The sequence below is a fragment of the Cnephaeus nilssonii genome (assembly GCF_951640355.1).
Source record: "Cnephaeus nilssonii genome assembly, chromosome: 2".
Lineage (NCBI taxonomy): Eukaryota > Metazoa > Chordata > Mammalia > Chiroptera > Vespertilionidae > Cnephaeus > Cnephaeus nilssonii.
The window spans coordinates 5,185,193-5,213,005 of NC_137073.1; the positions used below are offsets into that span (position 1 = coordinate 5,185,193).

The window sequence follows — 27,813 nt, forward strand, 5'->3', positions numbered from 1 at the left end:
TCCCCTAATCTGCTGTGTATTCCTTCCAATGTATTTTGTTTGTTTGTTTGTTTGTTTTTGTTAACCCTCACCCAAGGATATGTTTCCATTGATTTTTTTTTAGGGAGAATGGGAGAGAGATAGACAGTGAGAAACATTGCTGTGAGAGAATGAGAGAAGCACATTGATTGGTTGCCTCTTGCACAAGCCCTAACCAGGGCCGGGGTCCGGAAGGAGACTGCAACCATGGTATGTGACGTTGACCAGAACCAAACCCGGGACCCTTTAGTCTGTAGGCTGATGCCATATCCATGGAGCCAAACTGGCTAAGGCCAACTTGTTCTTTATTAGTGCTATGTCATTCTTTATTTTCAACTGTTCTTTTTTCATAGTTACTGTATTTTTTTCTCTTTCTGTTAAGCATCTTTGCCCTCATTATTCTGAACTCTATGTATGATAAATTTCTTATCTCCATTTTGTTTAGCTCTCCTTTTGGAGAATTCTTTGTTATTTCATTTGGGGCTCATTTTTTTAATCTCCCTGTTTTGGCTGCCTATTTGTGTTTGTATCTATGTATTAGGTGGATCTGCTACAACTCCCAATCTGTAGTGTAGGACAATGTCAGATGCTCTTTGTGACTAGCCCTTAGTACCCTGTTTGGAGCTTTTAGCAATCCTCAACTTGTGACTCCCTTTGTTTGGACTGGGTGCCTTTGGAAAGGACCAAGATGTGCATCAGGGTCTGCTTTGCCAGCCCCAGGCCCAGAAGGGGATCAGACAAAGATTCAAAGCCCCCAGAGATCCACCTCTTCAGGCTATTGACTACAGGGTGGGACAAGAGGTCTTCTAACAGGGTGGGGCAACTGCCTTCCCCCAGGCATAAACCGCCTGGGTAGCTAAGGTCTGCAGAGAAAAATAACCTCTGCAGCATGAGGGAATGACTCAGCCCACAAAACTGTGATGGCTACCCTCCAAGCTCCAACCCCTGAGCCCCCAGCCCTGGACTCTCCTCATACAGTTTCAGCCCCCTCTTACCCTCCCTCTTCCAGAGCCCAAGGTGAGTGGCTGCACACAAAATTTTGTGCATTGGCCCTTTAAGAGTATGTCTGCATTTCCAGCCATCTCTGGCTGACACACAGCAAGCCTGCTGCTTCTTTCAGCCATATGTTCTGTGGGCACCTTTCTCAGTTCTGGTGCTCTGGTCTGGGGGCCCAGATTGGGGTTTAGACCCCAGAGTTCTCAATGGGTACCCCCCACAGCTAAAATATCCCTCCAGACCTTCAGCTGCTGTCTGTGGGAACCCAGCCACCCCTTCCACATCTCCGCACTTCCTACCAGACTATGCAGTCTCCACTTTCAGTCCTTGGTTATCAGGGTTCTCTCCAGCCAGCCTTCAGTTGATTTTTCAGGGTTCTTTTTTTCAGTTTTAGTTGAATTTCCAATTTGGTCCTGGAAGAGTGTCAGTGTAGCTTTCACTTACTCCGCCACCATTTTTAATTTAACCTTCAAGTATTAATAATACAAAATCAGTGTCCAAAACATGATGGATCATTTCAAATGCAAGTAAAATGGAAGGGGAATTGCTTCTGCTATGCTCAGTGTCCTAGGCCAGAGATGGATGAGTCCTGAAGGAGGAGAAGGGCGCCATCTAGTGTTCAGATGAGGAGTGGCAATGCTTTCCTAAGTGGAAAAGGAGGATGGTTTTAGGCAGTGTTGTTCAAGGGCAGGACATTAATTAGCATAAAATCACATAATGAGAAAGTTATCTTTTCAGTCCCCCCTCTCTCAATTCTTAATGAGGTAGTCACAGTTTGGTGCTAGTTTAAAGACAATGTATTATGGTTACATCATGACTTGAGCTATTCTATTCCATTTGAATCCCTGCTTAGAAAGTGTTTGACACATAATAAGTGCTATTTAAGTGTTTGCTTTAATTACCAGCACTTTTCACACTTCTTTAACATTTGCTAATTTCCTTTTGACAGAGAGAGAAAGCAGGCCTCAGGCACAAAACTTAAGACACAATACTATCTTGCTGGAAGGTGTAATAGCATTATACTGTCATTGTCTTCCTTTATGGTTACTTTCTGCTGTCACTGAGAACTGTTTTTGCGTAAGCACGTGCTCCGTACTGTAGCCTCACCAGGCTCATTTTAATGGTGTAGAGAGAGACTTGCTCAGCACCGCAAAGCTAGGAAGTGGAGAGCCCATTGTTCGGGCAGCAAATTGACGCTAAGAAACAGGTTGTATTTGCCAGTAATGCGTTTAACACAGGTTCACTGAGGGAGTTATAACAGTTCCACAAGCCAATAGCAACAGATAATATCTATATATATAAAAGCCTAAGCAACTGTTTGACCGGTTAACCAGTAGCTATGACGCGCACTGACCACTGAGGGGCAGACGCGCAACGCTCAGGCATGGAAACATGGAACAGACTAATGAATCTCAGAGGGAAAGGGGAGGAGGGAGGACGGGAAGAGATTAACCAAAGATCTTATATGCATACTAGAGGCCCGGTGCATGGATTCATGAACCGGTGGGGTCCCTTGGCCTGGCTTGTGGGAATTGGGCTGAAACAGGTGGTCCGACCTCCCCTGAGAGGTCCCAGATTGCAAGAGGGTGCAAGCCTCTAGTCTCTTAATAAACCAATCTATAATAATAAAAATGTAATATGCTAATTAGACCAGATGTCCTTCTGGATGAAGCCGGGGCTGCGAGGGAAGCCCGGGTCCCAGGTGCCTACTGGTGGCCAGAGGGAAGCCTGGGTTCCGGGTGCTAGAGGGAAGCTGGGGGAAGGAAGGCCTACTCTTGCATGAATTTTGTGCATTGGGCCTCTAGTAAAGAAATAACTTACTTTGAATAAAGTTACAATTGTTTCAGGCAAGAGGAATGTAAGGGAAATAAAAGTCCAAATTCAGTGGGGGTGCACCCTCCGAGCTGATGAGTGGGTTCTCAGAAGAGCTGATGTCCTGCCGCCAGGGCAAAGAGAAAGTTTCCTGTGGTTAGAGCATGTTACTGGGGAGTGATGGCACTGTGCTGGTGGGCAAGCTCATCTCCTTCTTGGGGCTACTGCATGGTTTTACCCCTTCTGGTAAAGAGTCATCTTACCATGGCAGGAGCTAATGCCCGAGGTCTTTGGAGGGCTATGTAATGAGCAAAGCATCCTCTTGTCCAGGCCGAACACTCTAGGTGCGTCCTCACGAAGTCTGGTACTTGAAGGATAAATGTCCTCTCGCTGTAGCTGCTTCCCCACGTTCTTACCCATAGGCCCAGCAGTGCCCGCCATCAGCTGAGCTACTGCTTACCAATGACAGCATCCATTGCAGCTCCTACAATGTAAACAGCTTCCCTCTTAGATCAGAACTTCCTTTGAGTCATAAGCAAGTGGAATTGAAATATCAAACAGCCACTCTCCCTCCACCCTCTTCCTCTTCCCGTGCCCTCTGTCCTCTGCAGTGCAGCGTAGTCAGCCATAGCAGGTCACCTCCACCCCGGCCACCACTCGCTGCCATGAGAGCCCTGTGTATTCAAGCCAAGGCGGAACCCACTTAGGGTTCAAGCAGGTGCCCAGGAGCAGGTGAAGTCATCTTTGAGTCTAGGCTGGGGTGCCAGTGGGTTAAATGGTGCTCAGGCCCATTCTGCAGTCATCGGCTGCTAGGGCGGTTTGGTTTCCCTTACCGTGGAAGATAGTATTGTGTCTTAAGTTTTGTGCCTGAGGCCTGCTTTCTCTCTGTTTCAAAAGGAAATTAGCAAATGATGCCATTCTGTACCCTAAGTGAGTCGTGGCAACTCTGGCAACATTTAAGGTCAATCTATCACATGGACAGCAGTGGTTGTGCTGGAAGCTCTTGCAAAATCCCTGCCTGGCACAGGCTTGGAACACCTTCCCAGCCTCTTCTCGTCATGCTGCCCTGTACGTACTCCACTCCAACCACAGTGAGCATCTTTCTGTTCTTCAGACCCTCTGACCTCTCGCCCTCATGCCTCTGAAGAGAACGTGTGCTCCAAGCTATGCATAGGGCTGGCTCATCTTAACTTCAAATCCTGGCCCAGAGGCTAAAGTGACCCCCCATCTCCACCCTAGCCCTTTTCTAATACATTTCCCTGCTCCGTATTCTTTTTTATTTTTTATTTATTTATTTATTTATTTTAATTTTTTAATTTCTTTATTGATTAAGGTGTCACATATTTGTCCTCATCCCCCCATTCCCATCCCCCATCCCTCCCCACGGATGCCTCCACCCCCCTGTTGTTCTTAACCATTGGTTAGGCTCATATGCATGCACACAAGTCCTTTGGTTGATCTCTCCCCCCTACCCCCACCCTCCCCTACCCTCCCTCTGAGGCCCGACATCCGATCGATGCCTCCTTGTTTCTGGGTCTGTTCTTGTTCATCAGTCTATGTTGTTCATCATTTCCCCTAGATGAGTGAGATCATGTGTTACTAGAAATATACTTATAAGAACCGAATGTGAGACAAGCAATAATAGTTATGCTGACAGGCAAATGAATCAGTCTGTAGTAAGTTTCTTTCTGGACCAACAGTTCTTTTGAGACCCAATTTCAATGTCCACCAGTTCCTTATGTGTACATGTCGGCACTGACTTTTCAGCTCTGGATGGTGGACAAATGGTGGTAATGCAGGTCCGACTCCCTCTGGTTTGGTCTCGCCCGGACCCAGGGGCGCGGCTTCACCCAGACTCAGGGGCGCACGGCCTCACCCGGACCTGGGACCCAGCATCACCCGGGCCCCGGGGCGCGTGGCCTCACCCGGACCCAGGTGTGCACGGTCTCACCCGGTCCCGGGATCCAGCCTCACCCGGACCCAGGGGCACGTGGCCTCACCCAGACAAAGGGGCGCGTGGCCTCTCCTGGACCCAGGGGCGCGGCCTCACCTGGACCTGGGACCCAGCCTCACCCAGATCCAAGGGCACTCGGCCTCACCTGGACCCGGGATCCAGCTTCACCGGGACCTGGGACCCAGCCTCACCCGGATCCAGGGGCGCACAGCCTCACCCGGACCCGGGATCCAGCTACACCTGGACCCAGGGGCACATGGCCTCACCCGGACCCAGGGGCGCGTGGCCTTGCCCTCCGTATTCTTTCTTATTTAATTCAATAAATATTTATTGTTCAGATTATTACAATTGTTCCTCTTTTTTCCCCCCATAGCTCCCCTCCAGCCAGTTCCCACCCCACCCTCTGCCCTTACCTCCCCGACCCTGTTGTCCTCATCCATAGGTGTACGATTTTTGTCCAGTCTCTTCCTGCACCCCCCACACCCCTTTCCCCCTGAGAATTGTCAGTCCACTCCCTTCCTATGCCCTTGATTCTATTATATTCACCAGTTTATTCTGTTCATCAGATTTTTTATTCACTTGATTTCTGGATTCACTTGTTGATAGATATGTATTTGTTATTCATAATTTTTATCTTTAGCTTTTTCTTCCTCTTCTTAAAGAATACCTTTCAGCATTTTATATAATACTGGTTTGGTGTTCATTAACTCCTTTAGCTTTTTCTTATCTGTGAAGCTCTTTATCTGACCTTCAATTCTGAATGATAGCTTTGCTGAGTAAAGTAATCTTGGTTGTAGGTTCTTGATATTCATCACTTTGAATATTTCTTGCCACTCTCGTCTGGCCTGCATAGTTTCTGTTGAGAAATCAGCTGCCAGTTGTATGGGTGCTCCCTTGTAGGTAATTAACTGTTTTTCTCTTGCTGCTTTTAATATTCTCTCTTTATCTTTTGCTCTTGGCATTTTAATTATGATGTGTCTTGGTGTGGTCCTCTTTGGATTCCTTTTGTTTGGGGTTCTGTGCGCTTCCTGGACTTTTAAGTCTATTTCTTTCACCAGGTGAGGGAAGTTTTCTGTCATTATTTCTTCAAATAGGTTTTCAGTATCTTGCTCTCTCTCTTCTTCTGGCACCCCCATAATTCTGATGTTGGTATGCTTGAAGTTGTCCTAGAGGCTCCTTACACTATCTTCAAATTTTTGGATTATTTTTTCTTTTTGCTTTGCCAGTTGAGTGTTTTTTGCTTCTTTGTATTTCAAATCTTTGACTTGATTCTTGCGTTCCTCTAGTCTGCTGTTAGGCTCTGTATAATATTTTTAATTTCAGTCAGTGTATGTTTAATTTCTAGTTGGTCCTTTTTCATATCCTCGAGGGTCTCGCTAAATTTATCGGCCTTTTCTAGGAAATTCTTGAAAAACCTTATAACCGTCGTTTTGAACTCTATATTTGTTTTCCTCCAATTATTTCATTTGTGATCTGTTTCTTTGTCTCCACATTTTGGCTGCTTCCCTGAGTTGGTAGAGTAGCTTTGTGTGCTAGGTGTTCTATAGGGCCCAGTGGGTCAGCCTCCCCAGTTACCTGAGGTGGACACTCTTGGTGCACCCCTTTGTGGGCTGTGTGCACAGTCTTGTTGTAGTTAAATCTTGATTGTTGTTGGTATCACTGGGAGGAATTGACCTCCAGGCCAATTGGCTGTGAGGATCAGCTGTGTCTACGCTGGGAGAACTTCTGTGCTGGAGACACCCTTATGAGACAAGACTTGCAAAATTGCAAAAGCCTGTGTGCTCAGCTTGGATGGGGCAGAGTCTCAGGGCAGAGCAGACAGCCTTGGCTTCCCATCAGCCCTGCCCTATGAGGCCCCTGGGTCTCAGTGTCCCTCGGTAATCACTGCAAGCACCTCTGAGAAGAAGCCGCCCTCGAGTTTCGCCCACTGCCAGACAGCCCAGTTTCTCCCCAAATGGGTCTGGGTTCCCAGATTCTCGCCTGGAACTGGAGTTCAGCGCAGTCAGGAGCTTTTGTCTCCTTCCCGCTTGAGAAAGCCAGCGGTGCACTCAGCAGTCAGTCCTCTCCACTCGCGCTCGCGTGCACGCCTCCGGACCTCTGCCTTTCGCAGCTCCCCTGAGTCTCCGTGTGCTTTTCTCTTTTCCTGACAGTCCAGATTCCCCCCGTATGAGTCTGGGTCCCCAGGGTCTCGCCCAGAACTGGGGTTCAGTGCAGCCGGGAGCTTCCATCTCCCTCCCGCTTGGGATAACCAGCCAGGCACTCAGCCGCCCGTCCTCTCTGCGCACGCGTCTCCGTACCTCAGCCTTTTGCAGCTCATCTGAATCTCCGTGTGTTTTTCTCTTTCCTTCTAGTTGTAGAATTTCCACTCAGCCAGCCTTCCTGTGGTTCTGGATGATGTCCGTTTGGTCTTTTAGTTGTTGTGCGAAATTGTCTTGAAATTGTTGTGCGAGGCAGCAGTTTAGGTGTTTACCTATGCCGACATCTTGGTTTCTCCCTCTGCTCTGTCTTCTTAATGGAACTGTTCCTTTCTGAAATTATGTTCACTGACTTTGTTCTTCCTTACTGTCCATCCACACACACTAGAATGTAAGCTACTAGAAGGTGAGGACATTTCCATCTTGTTTTATTTTATTTATTTATTTTTTAAACTCCTCACTCGAGGATATTTTTTCATTGATTTTTAGAGAGAGTAGAAGGGAGAAGGAAAGACAGAGAAATATCAATGTGAGAGAAACACATCAATTGGTTGCCTCCTGCATGTGCCCCTGACCAGAGCCCAGGCAGGGAGGAGCCTGCAACCAAGGTACATGCCCTTGACCAGAGTCGAACCCAGGACCCTTTGGTCAGCAGGCCGAAGCTCTACCACGGAGCCACACCGGCCAGGGCTCCATCTTGTTGTAGCACCTTGTTCCTTGTAGCTCGAGCACCAGGAACGGTGCCTGGTTCATAGTGGGGCTCACAGCACCCCTGGGAGGGGAAGGAATGCAGCCTCCCGAAGCGGGACGGTCAGGGCGGCTCAGCTGGCGCAGCTCGCCCGCCGCTGGCGCCCAGAAAGCACCCCCAGAGCTGACTCTCACCGTGAAGGACCTCAGCTCCACCACCAAGGCCCGCCCCCATGGGAGCTTCGCACCTGAAAGGTCACAGTGTCACTGGGTAATGTAAGGTGGGTGGCCCTTCTCGGGCAGACTCCTGTGTCGGCTAGAAGGTTCTTCCCCTAAAGATGTCGCCCGAAGGGAGCCGCGGGCAGGGGGTGCCGGCACCGTGTGCTTGGTTGGCGAGCCTGTGTGACTCTCTCTTGTTGGTCCTGAGCTGGAAACGGGACAGAAGGTGGGCATGCTGGCGCCATTGACCAAGCCCAGGCATTCCGGGCCAGCTGCTCAGAGGTCAGGGCCATAGTTCTGTGGTCACCTGGGGTCTGGCTGGGGTGTCACACTTAGCCCCCAAGGCAGGCCATGGTGAGAGAGTGGCCCCTCAGGGTCCAGCCACAATGAGGGGCGAGGAGAAGGAGGGGAGCGGGTGCTGCCGGGCGCTGGCCCCGCGTCCCTCAGCAGGCGAGCCCCGCAGACTGCTCTCCGCAGGACCTGTCAGATGGCCGCCTCGGGCGTCTGTGTGGAGGACCGGACCGCACCGCAGCCTGGCCCTCTTCCACGGTTTCATTGTTTGACTCTGGCTTCCCTCTCACAGAGGCTGCGGGGAGCCGAGGCCCAGCCTTCAGCGGAGGATGACTCGCGAGCTTGGCTTTCGGCTCACAGTTTAGAGTTTGAGAAGCTCACCGTGGCCGACCTGGTCAGCCAGGGCACACCTGTGCTGTAAGTCGCCGCCCCCACCTGCACCCGGTGACACCTGGCCCGGCCCCAGGCGCCCTTCACCAGGCTTTGCTCTGCAGGGAGGAGGGCGGCAGCGCCGTGGACGTGCACTTCTCCGCCCAGGCCGCCCGCCGGCTGGAGTCGAAGCTCTCTGAGTGAGTGTGTGTCCCGCGCCCCGCCCCCCCCCCCCCCCCCCCATCTGCCAAACGGCAGTCTCTGTGGGACTTGGGGCAGGTCTCCTCCCGCGGATAGCTCCAGTTCCGGTTTTCCAAATACAGAGGTCGGCCCGTCTCCGTTTCCTCAGCCTCTAAGGTTGATGCTCCCTTTGGAGAGACACACCCAGCGTCCTCTGCTGTGTCAGGGCTCGGAGGGACCCTCAGTGACCCAGGGCGGGGTCCAGACTTTGTGATGTCGCAGTGACAGGCCCCCTCCAGGCCGGGGCAGCACAGACCGCTCCATCCGGGCGCGGCGCCGGGTTCCTGTTGTCCTGAGGTTTCCTGCAGAGTGAGGATAATAATCATCAATTGCTCACATTCACTCATGGGCCAGGGATTCTCCCAGGGCTGCACGCATTATTTAATCAGTCCCACCGCTTAAAATAGCGTGTTACTCTGAAGTTAACTAAACGTCAGCGGCTAAATGCCCAATTTGTCAAGTTTATCAAAACATTTGGACTATAACTTTCGTAGCAATTTTTATGGAGTTGGAGGGTTTAAACAGGCTTTAAAGAACATTTTGGTTGGTTGGTTTTCATTGTAAACCGAGCATTTGAAGCAATGTTCGAGTCTGTTCAGTCCATTGGTCATTGGGAAATTTCAAGGGATTGGCTTTCCTTTTCCAAGTTGACGTTTGGGAAATGGACTTGAATGGAGTCCGGGTACCATCTTCACGTTGGAGATGATGCGATAGGCTGGAGCGGCGACCAAAGCTGCCAGGCCACTCGGATGGAAGACGGTGGGCGAGGTTGCCAGCAAGCGGCCTCGCTGAGAGCTCCCCACCTCGGCCCCATGTATACTGGGGTCCCTGAAAACCACACACCACCCGCGGCCCCAGGGTCTCACACCCAAAGCCTTCCAGGCCCTGCTCTAGGCCCCCACATCCCACCACTGAGCCTCTAATGAGGGCCAATCAGTTGAGTCCCAGTGGCGGAGTCTTTAAGTTGAGCACCTGTGACCTGCGGGTCTCCAGCCTCAGTACCCGGGAGGACGGACGGAGTCCCGCTGAGAGGACGGGTGAGAGGAGCAGGGGCAGGGAGGGAATGCGCTCACTTTCCCTGTCTCGCAGTCTCCACCCCTTAGACACAGGACAGAGCCACCGCCCTCTCCCCTTCCATGAGGTGGTGTGGCTCGCTGACCCTGACCTCGGGCGGCGGCTCTTTCTGTGCGTTGACAGGGTGATTGGACTCTATCAACAGAGAATTCAGTGGCTCTCGGAAAGCAGCAGAAAGGTAACAGGTGGGGCTCAGCGTTGCCCTTGCACCCATTCCCCTGTAGGTTAGAGCCCGGTCAGGTGCCCCCCATAGACTTCCTGCCGGAACCGTCTTCAGCGACAGAAGAAACGCCTGCCCTCGTCACCCAAACTCCACCAGCGGCGTCCAGGCTGCAAGCACGCCGCCCTCGCCCGGTTCTGCCCGGTTCTGCCCGGTTCTGCCCCTGTTCTGCCCTCCTCGGTGCTTTGTTCTCAGGAGGCTGTCCCCAGGTTTGGGGGGACGCCCACCAGCTGGTGACGAGCCCACAGGCCTCCCTGCCCTCCCAGCCCACCCTCCTGCCCTGGGCTCCACTCCTGGGCCAGGGCCCACCAGTCCCTCCCAGGGGCTGAGACACCCCAACTGGCTAGGCCTGGAGCTGGTGCTCATTCCTGGGGAGAGGGGTAACCCCCCAAACCTCATGGACTGAGAGAGGCAGATGGTACACAAAAGGGGGCGGGGTGGCAGGGGGACTGCGGGGCGGGCGGAGGAGGGGAGCCAGGGAGGGCTGACCCGGGGCTGTGGCCAGAGTGAGGGCGGGCCGCCTCCGACCCGGGGCTGTGGTGGAGCGGGAGGGAGGGCCTGGGGCGGCAGGTGGGGGGACCCTGGGGGCGGCAGGTGGGGGGGCGGCGGGGGCAGGTCCCACGGAGGGTTTCTCGGAAGCCTCTTTGGAGGGTGTCCTGGCCCGGGGAGGCCAGAGGGCCCTGGAGGGAGCGGTCCCGCGGCCCCGCGCCCCGCACCCCGCACCCCGCGGCCCCGCACCCCGCGGCCCCGCGCCCCGCACCCCGCACCCCGCACCCCGCGGCCCCGCACCCCTCGGCCCCGCACCCCGCACCCCGCACCCCGCGGCCCCCGAGGCGGGAGGGGGGCCGGCCTCGCTGCGGAGCCCGCGCTCACCGGCGCCCTCTCTGGCTCAGGCGTTTGGCCTCCTCCCGGGGGCCGGCGTGGGGCTCCTCGTGGACGCGGCCGCCCTGGGCGGGGGCCCTCGGAGAGAAGAGTTCCTGCGCGACCTCGCGGTGAGTCCGGCGGAGGCCTCCCGCTCCTGGGTGGCCCGCTCTGTCCGCAGCCGGTGGAGGGCGCGTCTGACAGCAGCTCCCCCCGCCCCCCCCCCCCCCCCCATTAGCACATTGGTCTCCGGACTCCCTCCCGGCCCCCTCTCTCCGCCCCCTGTTCCCCGGGAAGCCAGCCCCGCACAGGCCCAGCTGCCTGCCCTCTCCCGCATGCCCCGGCGGAGAAGCCTCAGCCCTCAGCCGCCCCTGTCGCTCTGTGACTGCATTATCTCACCCGCCTGTGCCTTGGTTATCCCTCCTGTAAAATGGGGGGACAAAGTGGCCCCCCGCAGGGCTGCCGGAGGAAGACAGCACTTCATTCCAGCTGCTGCTCGGTGTAAATATGGCACAGAAAAGACTTTCCTCTCTGAAATCAATCATATATATATAGAGAAAGAAAAGACCTCTGAGGTCTCTGTAAGTAACATGTGGGGGAGAGGAGCTGTTTTCTGTGGGGACCTCAGCAGCAATAGCCAGCTCAGAGACTTTATTCTGGAGCCCAACCTGGGCCTGGCCCTCGTCTCCGACGGTGACTGGGAAGGAAGCTGCCAGTGCAGGCTCGCCTTCAGGTCCTCAGGGCTGTGTCCAAAGATCGGGTCTAATGGTGGCCAACACAGGCTTGTGCTGGTGGCATGCGCGTGAAATTTCCAGCGGGGGGAAGAAGGAGATACCTTACTCTTGGATGTTCACCAACTACAGCTTAAGAACGTCGACCAAACAGGCTGGCTTTGTGCCTGTTGCTCCATCCCCTACTCACATGCTTGGAGAGAAATGACTGCCCCCACTTCCCTTTCTCCCTCTCGGGGCCACCGTGAAGGGTTCAACCACAGCACACACTGAGATCAGTAGCCAAGACCCACACACCCACCCACACTCTGCCCAGGCGGCAGCGGCCCGAGGCGCTGCTCTGGAGGAGGGCAGTCTGCAGGTGGCGGGTGTGAGGATGTTGCTGTGGAAATGAGGCTCTTGCACAGTCACAAGGAAGGCATTCCAGGGACGCAGGGACGGGAAGATAGGGTTAGTGGTAATGTAACGGACAATCAGTGGGTCCAGGCTGCCTGCCATACTTGAGCCAATTAAGCAGGGACAGGGTTGAGTCATATGAGCGTTTATTCCAATCCTGCCGGCAGCGTGGGAGGGCAGCAGGTCACCCACAGACACCTGCCCTGCCCCCACCATGAGCCGGCTGCTTACATGGGGTAGAAGGACAAAGATGACATGGGGAGTAGGAAACAGGTGTGCCACATGGGCAGTTTACAGGTTGGCAGAGGGCTGGGGGCTTCAAAGGGCTGGCGCCTCTGGTGTTTGCAACAAAGCGGTTAATCTTCCCATGTAACCGGCAGCTCCTAACGGGGAGGGTGGGCTGCATTTCCAGGTGAGCTCCCAGTCCCGTGTGTAACGGCCAGCCAGGTTAGAGTGTGCCTTCCTTAACCAGAACAAAAACATCACGGTTAACAGAGCAGGGTTAATATTTCTCACAGTTCTAGCTGGTCCCCAACATCCTATTTCTGCCCTGTCCATAGTCCTCTTGAAAGGAGATTCAGGTGGGTGCCAAGGAGGGTGCGGTGGGTTCTTGGAGGGGCTTCCCCCGTTTCCTTGGGGTGGGGAAGGAGCAAGGTTTCATCCAAACCACCCCCCCCTTCCCAGGTCTTCTGGGCTCAGTGCTGGTGCCCCTCCCTATCCACCCTCCTTCCTGGATTTTCCGGGGCTGGTGCCTTCTCCAATTCTTTCCCCCAACTTTCCCTTTTACAGTCCCCATTTTGGCTCCTACTGCGCATGTGCTCGGTGAAATGACCCTCCTCCCCTCCCCTCCCCAGTTAATCTGGTGGGTACCAGTGATCCCCGGAGTGGCCCTAAAACTGTCTCTCCTGCCTAGTCAAGTAGGCGGGATCCCTGGGGTGACTGTGAAACTGCCGGTCCTACTCAGTCCGGCTTAACCAGGTGTCTGGCTCCCTCCTTCCCGAGTAGCTGACTCCCTCCTCTGACGCTTCTGTCCACCAGAGCCTCATTGACGAGCAGCTGAGCCACAAGGAGAAGCTGTTCGTCCTGACCTTCGGCACCACCACCAGCGCCCTCTGGCCAGACCCCGTGGACGTCAGCGCCTCCAGGTGAGGGGCTACCTGGCCAGGAGGTTTACTTGGTCACTCTCCTCCCGAGTGTTAGTGTCCTTAGTGCGTGATTCAAGTGCAAACCCAAGACCCCATCAGATAGTAAATACAAAGAGACAGTTCACAAAAGCAGAAACTCCAGGAGCCAGTCACTTCTGGGAAAGGGTCACCCTCACAAGCAGCCCACCAAATGAGATGACAAGACGACCCCGAGGCACCATTTCTATCCAGCAAACGAGGGGACAGTTTTGTTATTGCTTAGAGAGAGGGAGGGAGAAGCATGGATTGGTAGCCTCTGGAATGTGTCCCACCCGAGCTGGAACCTACCACTGAGGCATGTGCCTGACCAGGAATGGAACCCACAACCTCCTGGTGCATGGGACAGGGCTCCAACCAACCAGCCACCCCTTCAGGGCCCCTGTTCTTTTTAATAGCCATACAGTACCCCACTGCATAGATACGCTACAGCTTAACTAGCCCTTTATTTGGGAGTTCCTAGTTTGGGGAAGCAGTGAGAGGGAAGGTAGGTAAGAGTTTCTACTTATACCGCTAAGTAAAAATGTCTTTTCCATGAAGGAAATATCTTTGATCCCTGCCATGTGATAGGCACTTTTATGCACTGTCTTATTTAATACTGTCTTATTTAATGAAATTCGTGCACGGGGGAGGGGAGAGGGGAGGCGGGTGTCCCTCAGCCTGGCCTGCACCCTCTCCAATATTGGACCCCTCAGGGGATGTCCAACTGCCGGTTTAGGCCCAATCCCAGATCAGGGATCGGGCCTAAGCCAGCAGTCGGACATCCCTCTTGCAATCCGGGACCGCTAGCTCCTAACCATTCACTTGCCTGCCTGCCTGATCGCCCCCTAATGGCTCCCCTGCTGGCCTGATTAATGCCTAACTACTCCCCTGCTGGCCTGATTGCCCACAACTGCCCTCTCCTGCCAGCCTGATCAATCCCAACTGCCCTCCCCTGCTGGCCTGATCGCCACAACTGTCCTCCCCGCTGCAACCCACCTCCTCCACTGGGACCAGCCTCCTCTGCACCGTGCGGAGCCCGGAACCCCCAGGCCTCACCACGTGGAGTGGCCACCGGGCCCCGCCTCCGCTGTGCGCGTGGCCATCTTGTGGCAGCCATCTTTGTGGTGGCCTTGTAACGATGTCGCACGTGAGGGTGCACGGACCACCCAGGTTTTTATTAGTATAGATTTGTGGCCAATCCCCATTTTGCAGAGGAGGAACCCGTGACTCTGGTTAGGGAACATGCCCAAAGCAGCAGCGCAGAGTCCAGGAAAATCTGCGTGCGCGGCTCCTGGGATGGTGGGCTCCTTGCCGGCACTGGCTGGGAAGAGGCCCCTCCGAGCAGGGAAGTGCTCAACCCCAGCAGGGCTGGCTCTGACCCCGGCTCTGGCAGTTGTGGGTGAGCTTGGCCAGTCCTTCACCGCCCCCCCCCCCCCCCCATGAGCAGAACGAGGCCGAGGGCACCTGCCCTCTCTGAGTTGTTGTGAGGATGAAATGGAAAACAGGTACCTGGCACGTGGCAGGTGCTCAGCGGAGAGAGTGCTGTTGCTGTGGTGCCCGCCTTGTTAGTCCCTGTCCCCCCTGTGCACACTGGACGTGAACTGGAGGCCGTCCGCCAGCCGCTCCTCACCTTCAGTCCCGCCTGGACTTGCGTGATGTCCATCATGTCTCTGCCACGTGTTCTGTCATTCAGTCTGCACCCCTGGCTCTGTATCATCTTCCCATATCACCCCCTTTTACTGTGGAAGGAGCTCCCCATCAGCACCACAGCCGAGAAGGCCAGAGTCCTTGCCACAGCTAGAAAGTAGCCAAAACGTAATCTAAGGAACGCAAAGAAAATGGTGATGTTCATTCCAGCTGGATACCCATTGACCAGGGGGTGCTAGGCCTGGATCTGTTCTCTGTTTAAAAAAGAGACGCACTCTACCTGGTTTGGCTCAGTGGATAGAGTGCCTGCCGAGGACTGAAGGGTCTCAGGTTCGATTCGGTCAAGGGTATGTACCTTGGTTGCAGGCTTGATCCCCGGCTCAATCTCAATTGTTCTCTCTCTCCCTTCCTCCCTTCCTCCCTTCCACTCTCTCTAAAAGTCAATGGAAAAATATCCTCAGATGAGGAAGGATTAACAACAACAAAAAAGGGAGAGTCAATAGTTACAATAACGAAAGACAGATTTCTAGCAACAAGCTGAGATTTTGTTTTTTAAAAATCAGACTAAAAAGGAATGGAAAGAGCAGAACTCCCTCACTAGCACCATGTGAGGTATTAACCGAGAAAGCACCGTGCTGCCATTTCCCTGTCACCAGTGTGTGCCCAGTCCCCGGGAGGCGGCCTCACAGCTGCGCCCCCCACCCCCCAGAGGCCTCTGAGTGTTAGGGGGTTCCCGCCACGCTTCGGGCTGCGGGCTGCCTCCCAGGAGAGTTTGGGGAGAGAAGGGTCTTCGCCAGACCCTCTGACAACAGAGTCACTAAGCACTGGTCCTAGAGTCGAACCTGGTTTGAATTCTGTGTTGCCAGTTGCTTAGTACCCGATATGCTAACTCTGAGCCTCAGTCTCCTCATCTATAAAATGGGAATAAAGGCATTCACGCAGAGAGCTATCCTCAGGCTCGAATGAGCTGGCGTTTGTCCTAGCGGAGTGCTGTGATCAGGCTGCTGCCTGTCTGTCACTGTCTCCTCAGCCTCCAGGAGCTCAAACTCTGGGTAAGGACGCCGCAGCCGGAAGGAGGCAGCAATCTGCTGCAAGCCCTGAGAAAAACCTTCGCTCTAAAGGGGCTGGATTCTCTGGTGACCATACTGGGAAGCTGGTAGGTCCCCTTTCCTAAATGGGTAACAGACTACAGGGAGGGGCCAGGGAGCCAAACCGTGGTTAGGAGAAAGCGCATCAGGCCTGCCTCCCGACACAGGCCTGACGGAAGCGCCCTCACGGGGCCGCCAGAGCGGCCAGGCCCGTGTGTGCTCCGCCCGCTCCCCACACGGGTGACCTGGGGCACAGGTGGGGGCTGGCCCCTGCAGTGTGCCCTGGAAGTTACCGTTTTGCTCTGGAATGTCCTCATGCCGGGTGCCCCCTATCTTCCTCTGTCTGCCCCAGCCCAGATCAGCCTCCTGAAATCCTGTCTGACTACATCCAACAGGCCACCCTGGGCAGGGGCCTCCACACCCACCTTGTCACCTACCAGTGCGAGGACCGGGTGCCCCCCGTGAGTACCCGCGGCTCTCCCCGGTTCCCCTTGGGAGGCCCTGGTGAGGGGCAGCCTGCGAGACCTGCGTGGACAGGCTCCGAGCTGTGGGCCGGCCCACGGTCACCTGGGTCGGGGAAGTGCTGGAGGCGGGGGGGGGGGGGGGGGGGGGCTGGGCAGGAGAAAGGAGCGTTGGCGGTGCCTGAAGGGTGACGGCGTCCCGCAGGCTGTCCTGAAGAACCTCGCGGAAGCCGTTGGGGGCCGCTACCACTGCTACAGCCCGGAGTCGGAGGTGAGCCGTGCCCGCCGCTCTCGCCCTGCCGCTGCCTTGGCGCCGGGGCCCTGGGCGCAGGCAGACCAGGCTATGTGCTCGCCCCCGTCCCGCCCCCGAGCTCACGGGCTTCCCCAGGTGTGATCAGGTTCAGATGAATGTGTGGGAAGAACGCAAAGTCACAGGAGATCCTGTGGTTAGATGTGTGATGAGCTCATTGCACACCGTGAGGCCTGGTGGGTAGAGTCCTGAGTCTGACCATTTGCCACCCTGTGGGCCCCAGCAACGCTCTGAATCTGCATCCACGGCCCCAGTTCTCTCCTAGACAGGCCCTCCCCCCCCCCGCCCCCGCTCCTGCCGGGACCGCAGCAGCCATTGCTGAATGAGCAGTCAATTCTGTACCAAGCCTCCTATCCCTGTCCTTGCCCCAGTTACCCGTGTCCACAATGGAGGCAACAACCAGCAAGTGTGTAAATGCATTGGGCAGGTGCGAATACAGCCCTCTGCGCAGCTCACAGCGCGCGCCTGTGAACCGCTCCAGCCGGGAGTGAGTGCGCCGCTGTCGCGGGCCCGTGCGGGGCTCACAGCCGCAGAGGTCGCACGAGGAGGCAGGCACCAGGGACAGTCTTCTCAGCAGCAGCCTCTTGTTCCCTCGCTGCCCAGGTTCTGTGCGGGCCACAGACTGCAGGGCTGGGCAGGCCTAGTACACACATGGGCTGATTAGAGAGAGGTCATTGTGAAACCTGGGGTCCTCTTGGCATATCTGTTGTTTCTCCACTCTTGTCAGAGAGGTGGAGACCAGGAATTTCACTGTCTTCTGTAATATGAGCAAAACACCAGTGCGAGGATGATGGCGGGTGACGGCTGCCTCTGGGGGCAGCAGGGAGTGGCCGGGCCCGTGGGCGTGGGAGACGCTGGCCGCCTGCAGCCCAGCCAGGCCCTGCTCCGTAGGAATGCCGCCCCTGCTGCCAGGTCCTCTGACTTTTTCCAGAAGAGCCAGAAATCTGGGTGGTTTTATGTGTGTTGTTTTTTACACTAGAGGCCCGGTGCACGAATTCGCGCACGGGTGGGGTCCCTCTGGGTGGCCTGCAGGGATCGGACTGAAACCCGCAGTCCAACGCCGCCTGCAGCTCCTGCCTGCCGCTCTCACTCATCCCGGCCCCACTGTGGCTGCCACAGGCTCGGGCCCAATCAGCCCTGATCGGGAGAGCCCTGCATCTGGCGCCCTCCCAAGGGGAGTGGCCTGTGGGATCGGGCTGAAGCCTGCTCTCTGACATCCCCTGAGGGGTCCCAGATTGTGAGAGGGTGCAGGCCAGGCTGAGGGGCCCCACCGGTACATGAGCTGGCTGGGGAGGGACCTCGGGAGGGCGTGTTCAGCCCATCGTGCTCAGTCACAATCGGCCAGACCCCAGCGGCAAGCTAACCCCCTGGTGGTCAGTGCACATCATAGCGGCTGGTCGACCAGTTGCCTGTCTGTCCCCTGGTGGTCAGTGCACGTCATAGCAAGCGGTTGAGCAGGCTTAGCATTCATTAGCATATTATGCTTTGATTGGTTGTTCAGTTCTGCCGTTTGGTCTATTTGCATATTACCCTTTTATTATATAGGGTTTAAAATAATGAAGTGAGAGTCACATAACATAAAGTCAGCCGCTCACAGCGGACTTCCACAGTCACAATGCGTGCAGCGCCACCTCCTCCTGCTCCAAACGCTCCCATCTCCCCAAAGGGCAGCGCAGACCACCAGGCAGTCCCCCCGCTTCCCGCCCGCGGCTCCAGGCAGCCACTCCGCGGCCGGCCTCTCTGGGCGTGCTTAGCCTGGATATCTCACTTACATGGAGGCCTCTTCCCTTCGTGGCCGGCTTCTCTCACTCGGGTAGTGTCTTTGAGGCTCACCCATGTTGTAGCAGGTGCAGTGCGTCGCTCCTTGTCATGGGGAGAATAGCTCACACTCACCGGTCGGTGGACATCTGGGTGGTTTCCCGTGGGCAGTGTGAGCTCCCATAGGTGTTGGTGTCCAGGTGTCCGCGTCCCGTTCTCAGGATTTGAGGTCTATACCTAGAGGGCAGCGCGGGGCCCCGGGGAATCCTGTTTGCTTTTGTGCGGAGCCGCCAGACCGTTTTCCACAGCGGCCACCCCTTTCCCGTCCCACCAGCAGTGCCCGGGGGTTCGCGTCTCAGCATCCTGGCCAACACTGACCAGTCCTTATAAAGTTATCCTCATTATCGTAGCCCTCATAGAGGGTGCAAAGTGTCTTCACATTTTAAGGTTAGACAACCCTCCACGTGTCTAAAATCGCGGCGGGCCAGCGCTGCCGTGGGACGCAGCAGGTCTGGGACTCTGCTTTAATTTAAGGTTTAATTTAAGGCAGGCGCTGGTCGCTGCCTGCCTCTTGCCTTGGCTGCTGCGGGCGGCCAAGTGGCCTCTAGATGGCTTACTGCTCCTAACACCCCCAGATCTGTGCCAGCCCCGACATCGAGGAGCTGCTGGCAGAAATGCAGAAGGCCCAGAGCCTCCTGGGCCAGGTCCGCGCCCTGCACCAGAGCGCCGCTTGCCCGGAGCTGCCCGGCCTGATGGAGGAGGTAGGTGGGCGGGAAAAGGCTGGGACCTTCCCGGGAGCCTCCCAGCGGGCCTCGCTCCACTCTCCTTCCTCACCGTCCGCAGAGGGCAGGGCTGTGGGGCCCCCACGGCCTGGAAGTGAGAAGAGGCAAAGCCTCTCGCTCTGAGCTGGGCGGCCCCGGGGCCTCCACTGTGCCCGAGGGTCCTGGTGGGTCTTCTAAGTGAGAAATTGGGCATTTCCACCGCTCCTCCCCCCAGTGTGGGGATGAACATCACCCGCACAGAGCAGGCTGTCTAAGAGGGCCTCCCCAGCCCTCATCCAGGGCCGGCGTCCTGCGCACGACCGTTAACTTTCCGTGGGCACTCTGTGCTGCTTAGACGGCAAGCAGCCGAGCCGTGGGCAGAGAGCGCTGGGAGGCGGCTGCCTGTCGGCCAGCTCTCCTGCCGGTTCCACAGAACCACGATGGCATCCGTGTCATGAACACACCTCTCATCTGCTGAGGGCGCGGGGGAAGGGGGCAGGGGGCTCAGTTCTCTGAGGCCTTTTCTTCTCTTTCAACAGCCGTAGATTAGGCCGGCCTGTTATCAGCCCATCTTATAGATGAGCAAACTGAGGCCAGCAGGTTAACTAACGGCTCTGACCCAACCGGGTCTGCTGGGCGGCCACACCTTGTTAGGAGTTTCCCGAAATGAAATGCATGTACTGTGTGGGGTTCACAGGATGATTGTAAGGCGAGACATAGATTAGTATTTTTAAAGTTATATATTTAAACCTGGCTCATCAGTAGATCTTTCTAAAATTATTTAAGTACAAAAAAAAGGAGTCTGTTTTCGAAAGCAAATTAAATTGAGTATTAAAACACTTTAATGCCATGTGTTTAATTTAGAAATAAATGGAGTAGATAACAGTGCGGTGGTGTTCAGATATAGCAAAACTCATGAAGACGGTGCTCAGACGCACCAGGCTGGAGAGCTGCTGTTCTCCTCTCACTTCTCCGGGAGCTGTGCGCTCCTCTCTCAGCCCTCAGCCGGTCGGCTTACCAATGTGGGCAGAGGCCGGGCTGGGCCCGAGCCTCCACGTGACTGGCGCAGAGCGGCTTTTGAGTTCCCGGAGCCTGGGCTGGGGCCACCGAGGGGCCACTCAGCAGGAGGCCAAGGTGCGGACCCTAATGGATAAGGATGGGGAAGCGGCAGGAAGATGAGCACACGAAAGAGGAAGTGAATTTTGGGGCACATCTTTCTCTTCCCCTGGAATTCCAGAAATCTCCAGAAAGGGGGTGGGGTGTGGATGGTGAGAGGGAAGGCAAGCTGCCTTTAATAAGATCCCCCCTTGGGGAGCTGGGTGGATGGGAGACTGAATACTCAGCAGCTCTAGAGTGTGATTATGTGATGAGGATATTTCATTTTAATTTAGATTTCCACAGAGATTGCCAAAGGGCCATTCAGAGGTCTCTTGCCTAAACCCCCAAAGCACGAAGCTCCACTCACAATTGAGTTCCCAAACTTAGACAAGACTTCTGCAGAATGGCTCAAGGTCAATGGCCTAAGAGGTAAATGCCCGAGGAGGGTGGCCGAGGGCGAAGGCCCCTGACTAGGGCACCAGCCCTCTGGGTCTTCACGCGGTGCCTCAAGCCATCGTTTGTCCTCACAGCCAAGAAGCTGAGCCTTTACCAGGTTCTGGCGCCCAACGCGTTCGCTCCCATTGAGGAATTTGTGCCTATTCTCCAGAAAACGGTGTCGTCCACTATCCATGAGGTGACTCAGATCCGATTCTCTCCGTCCTCTGCAGGGGAGCGCCTCTGTGGCATTTCCCTTCGCAAATGTTCAGAAATAGGAGTCAAGGCCGAGCCTGAGGTGCAGGGCCTGCGGGCCCAGAGAGGGCCGGCTCTCCTCCCATCTGAAAAGGAAACGTGGGAGGTGGGCACGAGGGAGGGAATCGGGTACCACAGTCACCTCCACCGTGAGGGTTCCTCCTCCCCACTCAGAACACACTCACTCTGTGTGTCCTCACTGCACCTGGTACAGACACCTGCCATCGCTCCTATAATGTGTCAACCTGTGTATTTATGACATGTCCAAATCTCACCAGATTATGAACCCTTTAAAAGGAAAAACTCTGTATCTCTAACAAGTCAGCAGTTAATGAATGTTTACCGGACGACTGAGTGGATGGAGGAAGGAAAGGAAGGATGAATGGGTAGATGGATGAAAGTTGATGAATGCATGGACACGTAGGCGGATGGATGGATGGATGGATGGATGGATGGATGGAAGGAAGGAAGACATGTGAACAGATGGAGGGAGAAATGGAAGGATGAATGACATGATAGAATAAAAAAGATAAAAGGATGAAAGTAAGGATGGAAAGATGGAGAAATGGAAGGAGTAATGAATGGAGAATAAAAGGAAAGAGAGATGGATCATTGACTCAGTGGGTGGATGAATGACTAGGCCAGTGGTCGGCAAACTCATTAGTCAACAGAGCCAAATATCAACAGTATGATTGAAATTTCTTTTGAGAGCCGAAAACCGACTTCTGCGCATGGGCCACGAAGTTTCAATCGCACTGTACGTGCGCGCCCGCACGTGGTATTTTGTGGAAGAGCCACACTCAAGGGGCCAAAGAGCCGCATGTGGCTCGCGAGCCACAGTTTGCTGACCACTGGACTAGGCGGATGGAATGATACTTTGAGACATGGATATGACAGTTTGGTGGAGGATGAAAGAAGAAGATGAACAAGTTTGACTTCCAAAGTGTTCATGAAGGCCTATTAGGTTCCCAAACCTAAGGACCATGGCCAGTATGTTTTTAAGTCTCTTACTCTGTTATTAGCAAAACGTCCCACCTTGTTTTATATAAAGACCCCGTGTTCAGGAGAGTCTCCGGGGGCAGCCTCCGTGTGTCCTGAGGCCCTCTGCTGCCAGCGCCACGCAAGCCGTGACCTGGTGGGCGTGGGCGGGCGCATCCTGTCCCCAGATGTGGTCCAGTCTCAGGGCCCAAGGTAAACTTAAAACCCCTCCTCACGGTGTGCTTCCATTCGCCCGCGCCCCTCCGGGCCACGCCGGAGTGCAGAAGGCAATGGTACAGCTTCAGTGGCACGACGGGACGGTGAGGAATGTCCACGTGGACCTGCCCTTCCTCTCTGAATACCAGGTGGGCCACGGGCCCGGCAGAGCATGGCGGGGGGCGGGGGGCGGCACCCCGTGATGTGGAGATACCCAGCCACTGACTGATTCTCTCCTGTAAACAGAGACTGTGCTCCACCCCCGGGCACTTTGGGAGCTTTCCCCACCCCATCCCTCCCAGGCACGGGCCTGGGTGCCTCAAACAAAAGCCTTTAATGAAAAATAAAAAGTAAAGCTTCTAACCCTTTGGGACAACATCTGCCTCCTCCCGATGTGGGCCAATGAGAGACTTTTCTCCTCGGGGCCTCGTGGCAGCGTGTCCGTGATGTTTATACCCATGGCCGTGGCACACGTTCCCGGAAGCCGACTGGGGTGCACCCCTTCCCTCGCAGACCTCAGTCGCCACGCTCTGTGAGGCGCTCACCCTGTGTGGCCTGTGGTTTTGCAGAAGCAGCTCAGCAGAGCCATGCGGATGTATGAGAGGCGGATCGAGTGGCTCTCGCTGGCCAGCAGGAGGATATGGGGCACGCACCGTCTGCGAAAAAAGGTACTTTCCCCCGAGGAGTGTTCCCGTCCGTCACGGGTTGGTGTGCGACAGGCACGTTCCCAGCGCACGGATTCCCTATTGGAAGCAGCAGAAGCCACCGCTTAGACTCAGGACAGCAAACCATCAGCAGAGGCCCTCCTCACAACCTCAGTAATGTCATCCCTGGGGAACTCGGGTTCTTTCCATTAAGAGGCAACAGAAACCAAGTGCAGACGGCTGAACAAACTAGTGCGGTCTGGTTAGGGCAATGGTCGGCAAACTGCGGCTCTCGAGCCACATGCGGCTCTTTGGCCCCTTGAGCATGGCTCTTCCACAAAACACCATGGCCTGGGCGAGTCTATGTTGAAGAAGTGGCGTTCGAAGAAGTTTAAGTTTAAAAAATTTGGCTCTCAAAAGAAATTTCAATCGTTGTACTGTTGATATTTGGCTCTGTTGACGAATGAGTTTGCCGACCACTGGTTAAGGTAACAGAAAACTCCAAACAGATTTGCTGGCTATCTACAGGCATGGCTCGATCCAGCGACTCACGTATGGCAGAAGTCTCTCTCCATCTCTTACTGTCTCTCTGCTTTCTTCTCCGATGGCTTTGTCTTGGGCAGCAGGCGGGCTTTCCCCTCCAAATGCATCCCCCGAACTCAGGGCAGGGCCCTCCACGAGCTCTGCACCCTGGCCGGGCGGCGTGATGTTCTGCTTCCCAAATGCCACTCTCGAAGCTTGGGGCGGGGTCAGCTCCACCCAAAGCAAGTGGAATGATAGAGGCCGAGGGGTGTCCGAAAGGAAAAGCCGATGCTGTCCCCACAGGACGTAATGAATGCTGAGCAGGAGAAACACTGGGTACCCATTGTAACCATTACTATCATTCCATACCTTATTCGCTATGTTACCTTTACAAAGTAGTATGCTTTGTAATAATACTATACATCTATTATGTCCTTTAAGTCTTAACCCTGTGAGGAGTCGTCTTATAAATACTGGAGTTTATAGTAAGCATACCAAGGATCAGAGGGGTTTTGTGACTTGCCTAAGGTCACACCGGAAGTGGGACTTGAACCAAGGTTGTCTGATTCTAAATCGAATGGGTTTCCTTTTGTTGTCTGTAGGTGCCTCAAAATGAGAGCGGAGGGAGGAGATGGGAATATAAGATTTGAAATAGTGGAAGGAAAAACCTGAATGGGGCTAAAGATCTTAAAACAGAGAAAGGAAACAAAGAGATACAAACATTTCCCCAGAGGCCCAGATAACATAATTCCACATCCAACTTGCTTACCTTGTTTCTGTTTTCCCTTCGAAGACCCCAATATACCAATATTGAATGCTAGTGCTGTAAAACGAGGAAGGACATGAAAACCATTGCAGCAGCCTCTGCCCTAGGCCATCTCTACATGAGACTTATCTGCGGTAGGAGCTCCGAGAGGGAGGTTCCAGGACCCTAAATCTGCTGGAAACCCATCTCTGTTGACCTCAAGCCGCAGAGAAACCTTGGCCCCTGGAAAACACTTTAAAGAGTAAAATGGAACAAAAAGAACACTATCTGAGAGATTCGGTTCTCCTGAAGCTTGTGTTTCTGTGCAGGCTGGTTATACTGCTCGATCTCTCTGCGGCCAGTTCCATGTACATTATTCATATCCAGCACTCCCTGCGGCTGCTGCTGGAGGAGCAACTGGCCAACAAGGACGCCTTCAATGTCATCGCGTAAGCTCCCCGTCCGGGGTCCTGGTGGGAGGCCGTGTGCTGGGCGTCACCGCTAGGCTGGGGCTCCTGGCAGGAAGCGGCGGGCTCGAAAGATGTTCTGAGCACCCTGCATCTTGGGCTGTTTATCTGACTCGAATGATCTTGTTTTGGGCATTGAATAATTAAATAGTTGCACAACAGTCCCACTGGGGAGCAGGTAATAAGCAGCCCCAAAACACACTGCTTGATCAGCCAGGATAAAACAACTCCGCCCATCGCCCCGCTGGGCTTTCAAACTGATAAACACAAGAGAGAAAAGAAGGGCCCCCAGGCATGCCTCTGTCTCAGCTCCTAACTTGGGTTTGGCAAGGCACAATAGTTCATTTAGGGTTTCAATTCTAAATTTTAACTTTATGTGAAGCTATATATAATTAAATTATCCTACCTAATAAAGAGTAATATGCAAATTAACCATCACTCCGCTACACCCACAAGCCATGCCCACCAGGCAATCAGAGCAAGTATGCAAATAAACCCAACCAAGATGGCTACAGCCACAGAGAGCAGGAGGGAGGCTTGGGTTTCCCAGGAAACAGAGGAAGCCAAGCTTTCCGCCTGCCCTTGCTGGCCTAAGCCTCCACTCAAGGCTACAAAGTTTCAATGATAGAAGGTAAACAAATCCAAACAGAAATGGCGGCAGCCACGGAGCTGGAAAGAGCAGGAGGCTTGGGTTGCCCCCGGCGATGGAGGAAGCAAAGCTTTCCGCACACCCTGGCCTGCCCAGGCCTCTGCTTAAGGCTACAAAGTTTCAATTATAGAAGACACACAAACCCCAACAGAAATGGCTGCTGGACCAGGGCCTCCGCTTGGGTCGCCAGGGGGCGTGGCCGGCCTGCAAACCACCACAGGCCCCTGGGCCCAGGCTGCCCCACACCCCAAGGGAACCCCCACCCTGATCCGGGACACCCTTCAGGGCAAACCAGCTGGCCCCCATCTGTACACCAGGCCTCTATCCTATCTAATAAAAGAGTAATATGCAGATTGACCATCACTCCAACACACAATATGGCTGCCCCCATGTGGTCAAAGATCCTGCCCCCATGTGGACACAAGATGGCCACCACAAGATGGCCAGCAGGGGAGGGCAGTTGGGAGGCACCAGGCCTGCAAGGGAGGGCAGTTGAGAGGGACCAGGGCTGCAAGGGAGGGCAGTTGGAGGCAATCAACCCTGCAGGGGAGGGCAGTTAGGGGTGACCAGGCCGGCAGAGGAGGGAAGTTGGGGGTGACCAGGCCTGCAGGGAAGGGCAGATGGGCGGGACCCAGGCATGGGAGTGGTTAGGAGGTGATCAGGCCGGCAGGCAGAAGAAGTTAGCGGCAATCAGGAAGGCAGGCAGGCAAGCAGTTGAGAGCCAGCAGTCCTGGATTGTGAGAGGGATGTCCAACTGCCCTCAAGGGGTCCCAGTTTGGAGAGGGTGCAGGCTGGGCTGAGGGACACCCCCCCTGTGCACAAATTTCGTGCACCGGGCCTCTAGTACAGATATAAATATATAAAACTATGTATATTTAAATTATGTAAAATATATACATTTAAATTACTTTGTACATAAATAATTTAATATGTACACTTTTAAATTCTATTTAAAAATAGAATTAAATATTATATATTTATATATTTTAATTATACAGTATATAGCTGTATATAATTTAAGTATATACATAGTTTTATACATAGTTTTAATTGCATACCATTTAACTAATTGGAGGAGAAAGAGCAAAGGGACCCACTTGAACTATACATTTACACACCTTCATGTCTAATAGGGAGTGTTCTTTTTTAAATAAATCTTTATTGTTCAGATTATTACAGTAGTTCCTCTTTTTCCCCCCATAGCTCCCCTTTACCCGGTTCCCACCCCGCCTCCTACCCTTACTGCCCCCCCCACTGTCCTCGTCCATAGGTGTATGATTTTTGTCCAGTCTCTTCCCGCACCCCCCAACCCCCTTCCCCAGAGAATTGTCAGTCCACTCCTTATGTATGCCCCTGATTCTATTATATTCACCAGTTTATTCTGTTCGTCAGATTTTTTATTCACTTGATTTTTAGATTTACTTGTTGATAGGTATGTATTTGTTGTCACTTTGTTGTTCATAATTTTTATCTTTACCTTTTTCTTCTTCTCCCTCTTCTTAAAGAATACCTTTCAGCATTTCATATAATACTGGTTTGGTGGTGATGAACTCCTTTAGCTTTTTCTTATCTGTGAAGCTCTTTATCTGACCTTCAATTCTGAATGATAGCTATGCTGAGTAGAGTAATCTTGGTTGTAGGTCCTTGCTATTCATCACTTTGAATATTTCTTGCCATTCCATTCTGGTCTGCATAGTTTCTGTTGAGAAATCAGCTGACAGTTGTATGGGTACTCCCTTGTAGGTAACTAACTATTTTTCTCTTGCTGCTTTTAAGATTCTCTCTTTGTCTTTTGCTCTTGGCATTTTAATTATGATGTGTCTTGGTGTGGTCCTCTTTGGATTCCTTTTGTTTGAGCTTCTCTGTGCTTCCTGGACTTGTAAGTCTATTTATTTCACCAGGTGGGGGAAGTTTTCTGTCATTATTTCTTCAAATAGGTTTTCAATATCTTGCTCTCTCTCTTCTTCTGGCACCTCCATAATTCGGATGTTGGTACGCTTGAAGTTGTCCCAGAGGCTCCTTACACTATCTTCATGTTTTTGGATTCTTTTTTCATTTTGCTTTTCCGGTTGGGTGTTTTTTGCTTCTTCATATTTCACATCTTTGACTTGATTCTTGGGATTCTCTAGTCTGCTGTTGGATCTCTGTATATTATTCTTTATTTCAGTCAGTGTATGCTTAATTTCTAGTTGGTCCTTTTTCATATACTTGAGGGTCTCACTAAATTTCTCAGAGGTTTCTAGAAGATTCTTGAGTAACCTTATAACTGTGGTTTTGAACTCTATATCCAGTAGTTTGCTTTCCTCCATTTCTTTCATTTGTGACCTGTTTCTTTGTCTCCATATTTTGGCTGCTTCCCTGTGTTGATAGAGTGGCCTTGTGTGGTAGGTGTCCTATAGGGCCCAGTGGCTCAGCCTCCCCAGTTACCTGAGGTGGACACACTTGGTGCACCCCTTTGTGGGCTGTGTGCACAGTCTTGTTGTAGTTAAGCGTTGATTGTTGTTGGTATCACTGGGAGGAATTGACCTCCAGGCCAATTGGCTGTGAGGATCA

At 53.8% G+C, this 27,813-nt stretch overlaps 1 protein-coding gene across 1 annotated transcript in view; it reads left to right on the forward strand.

Annotated features, from left to right (window-relative positions):
- The window catches only part of VWA3A (von Willebrand factor A domain containing 3A), a gene marked incomplete at both ends in the record, with an annotated part of 66,152 nt that overhangs the window by 15,183 nt on the left and 23,156 nt on the right, over positions 1-27,813 (forward strand). Inside the window, 15 exon segments of the mRNA XM_079789109.1 lie at positions 8,465-8,589; positions 8,667-8,741; positions 9,979-10,033; positions 10,969-11,067; positions 13,102-13,208; positions 15,904-16,029; positions 16,314-16,422; positions 16,628-16,693; positions 19,126-19,251; positions 20,643-20,778; positions 20,880-20,983; positions 22,302-22,382; positions 22,803-22,880; positions 22,882-22,901; positions 24,474-24,593. Coding sequence (XP_079645235.1) covers positions 8,465-8,589; positions 8,667-8,741; positions 9,979-10,033; positions 10,969-11,067; positions 13,102-13,208; positions 15,904-16,029; positions 16,314-16,422; positions 16,628-16,693; positions 19,126-19,251; positions 20,643-20,778; positions 20,880-20,983; positions 22,302-22,382; positions 22,803-22,880; positions 22,882-22,901; positions 24,474-24,593 — 1,427 coding nt within the window.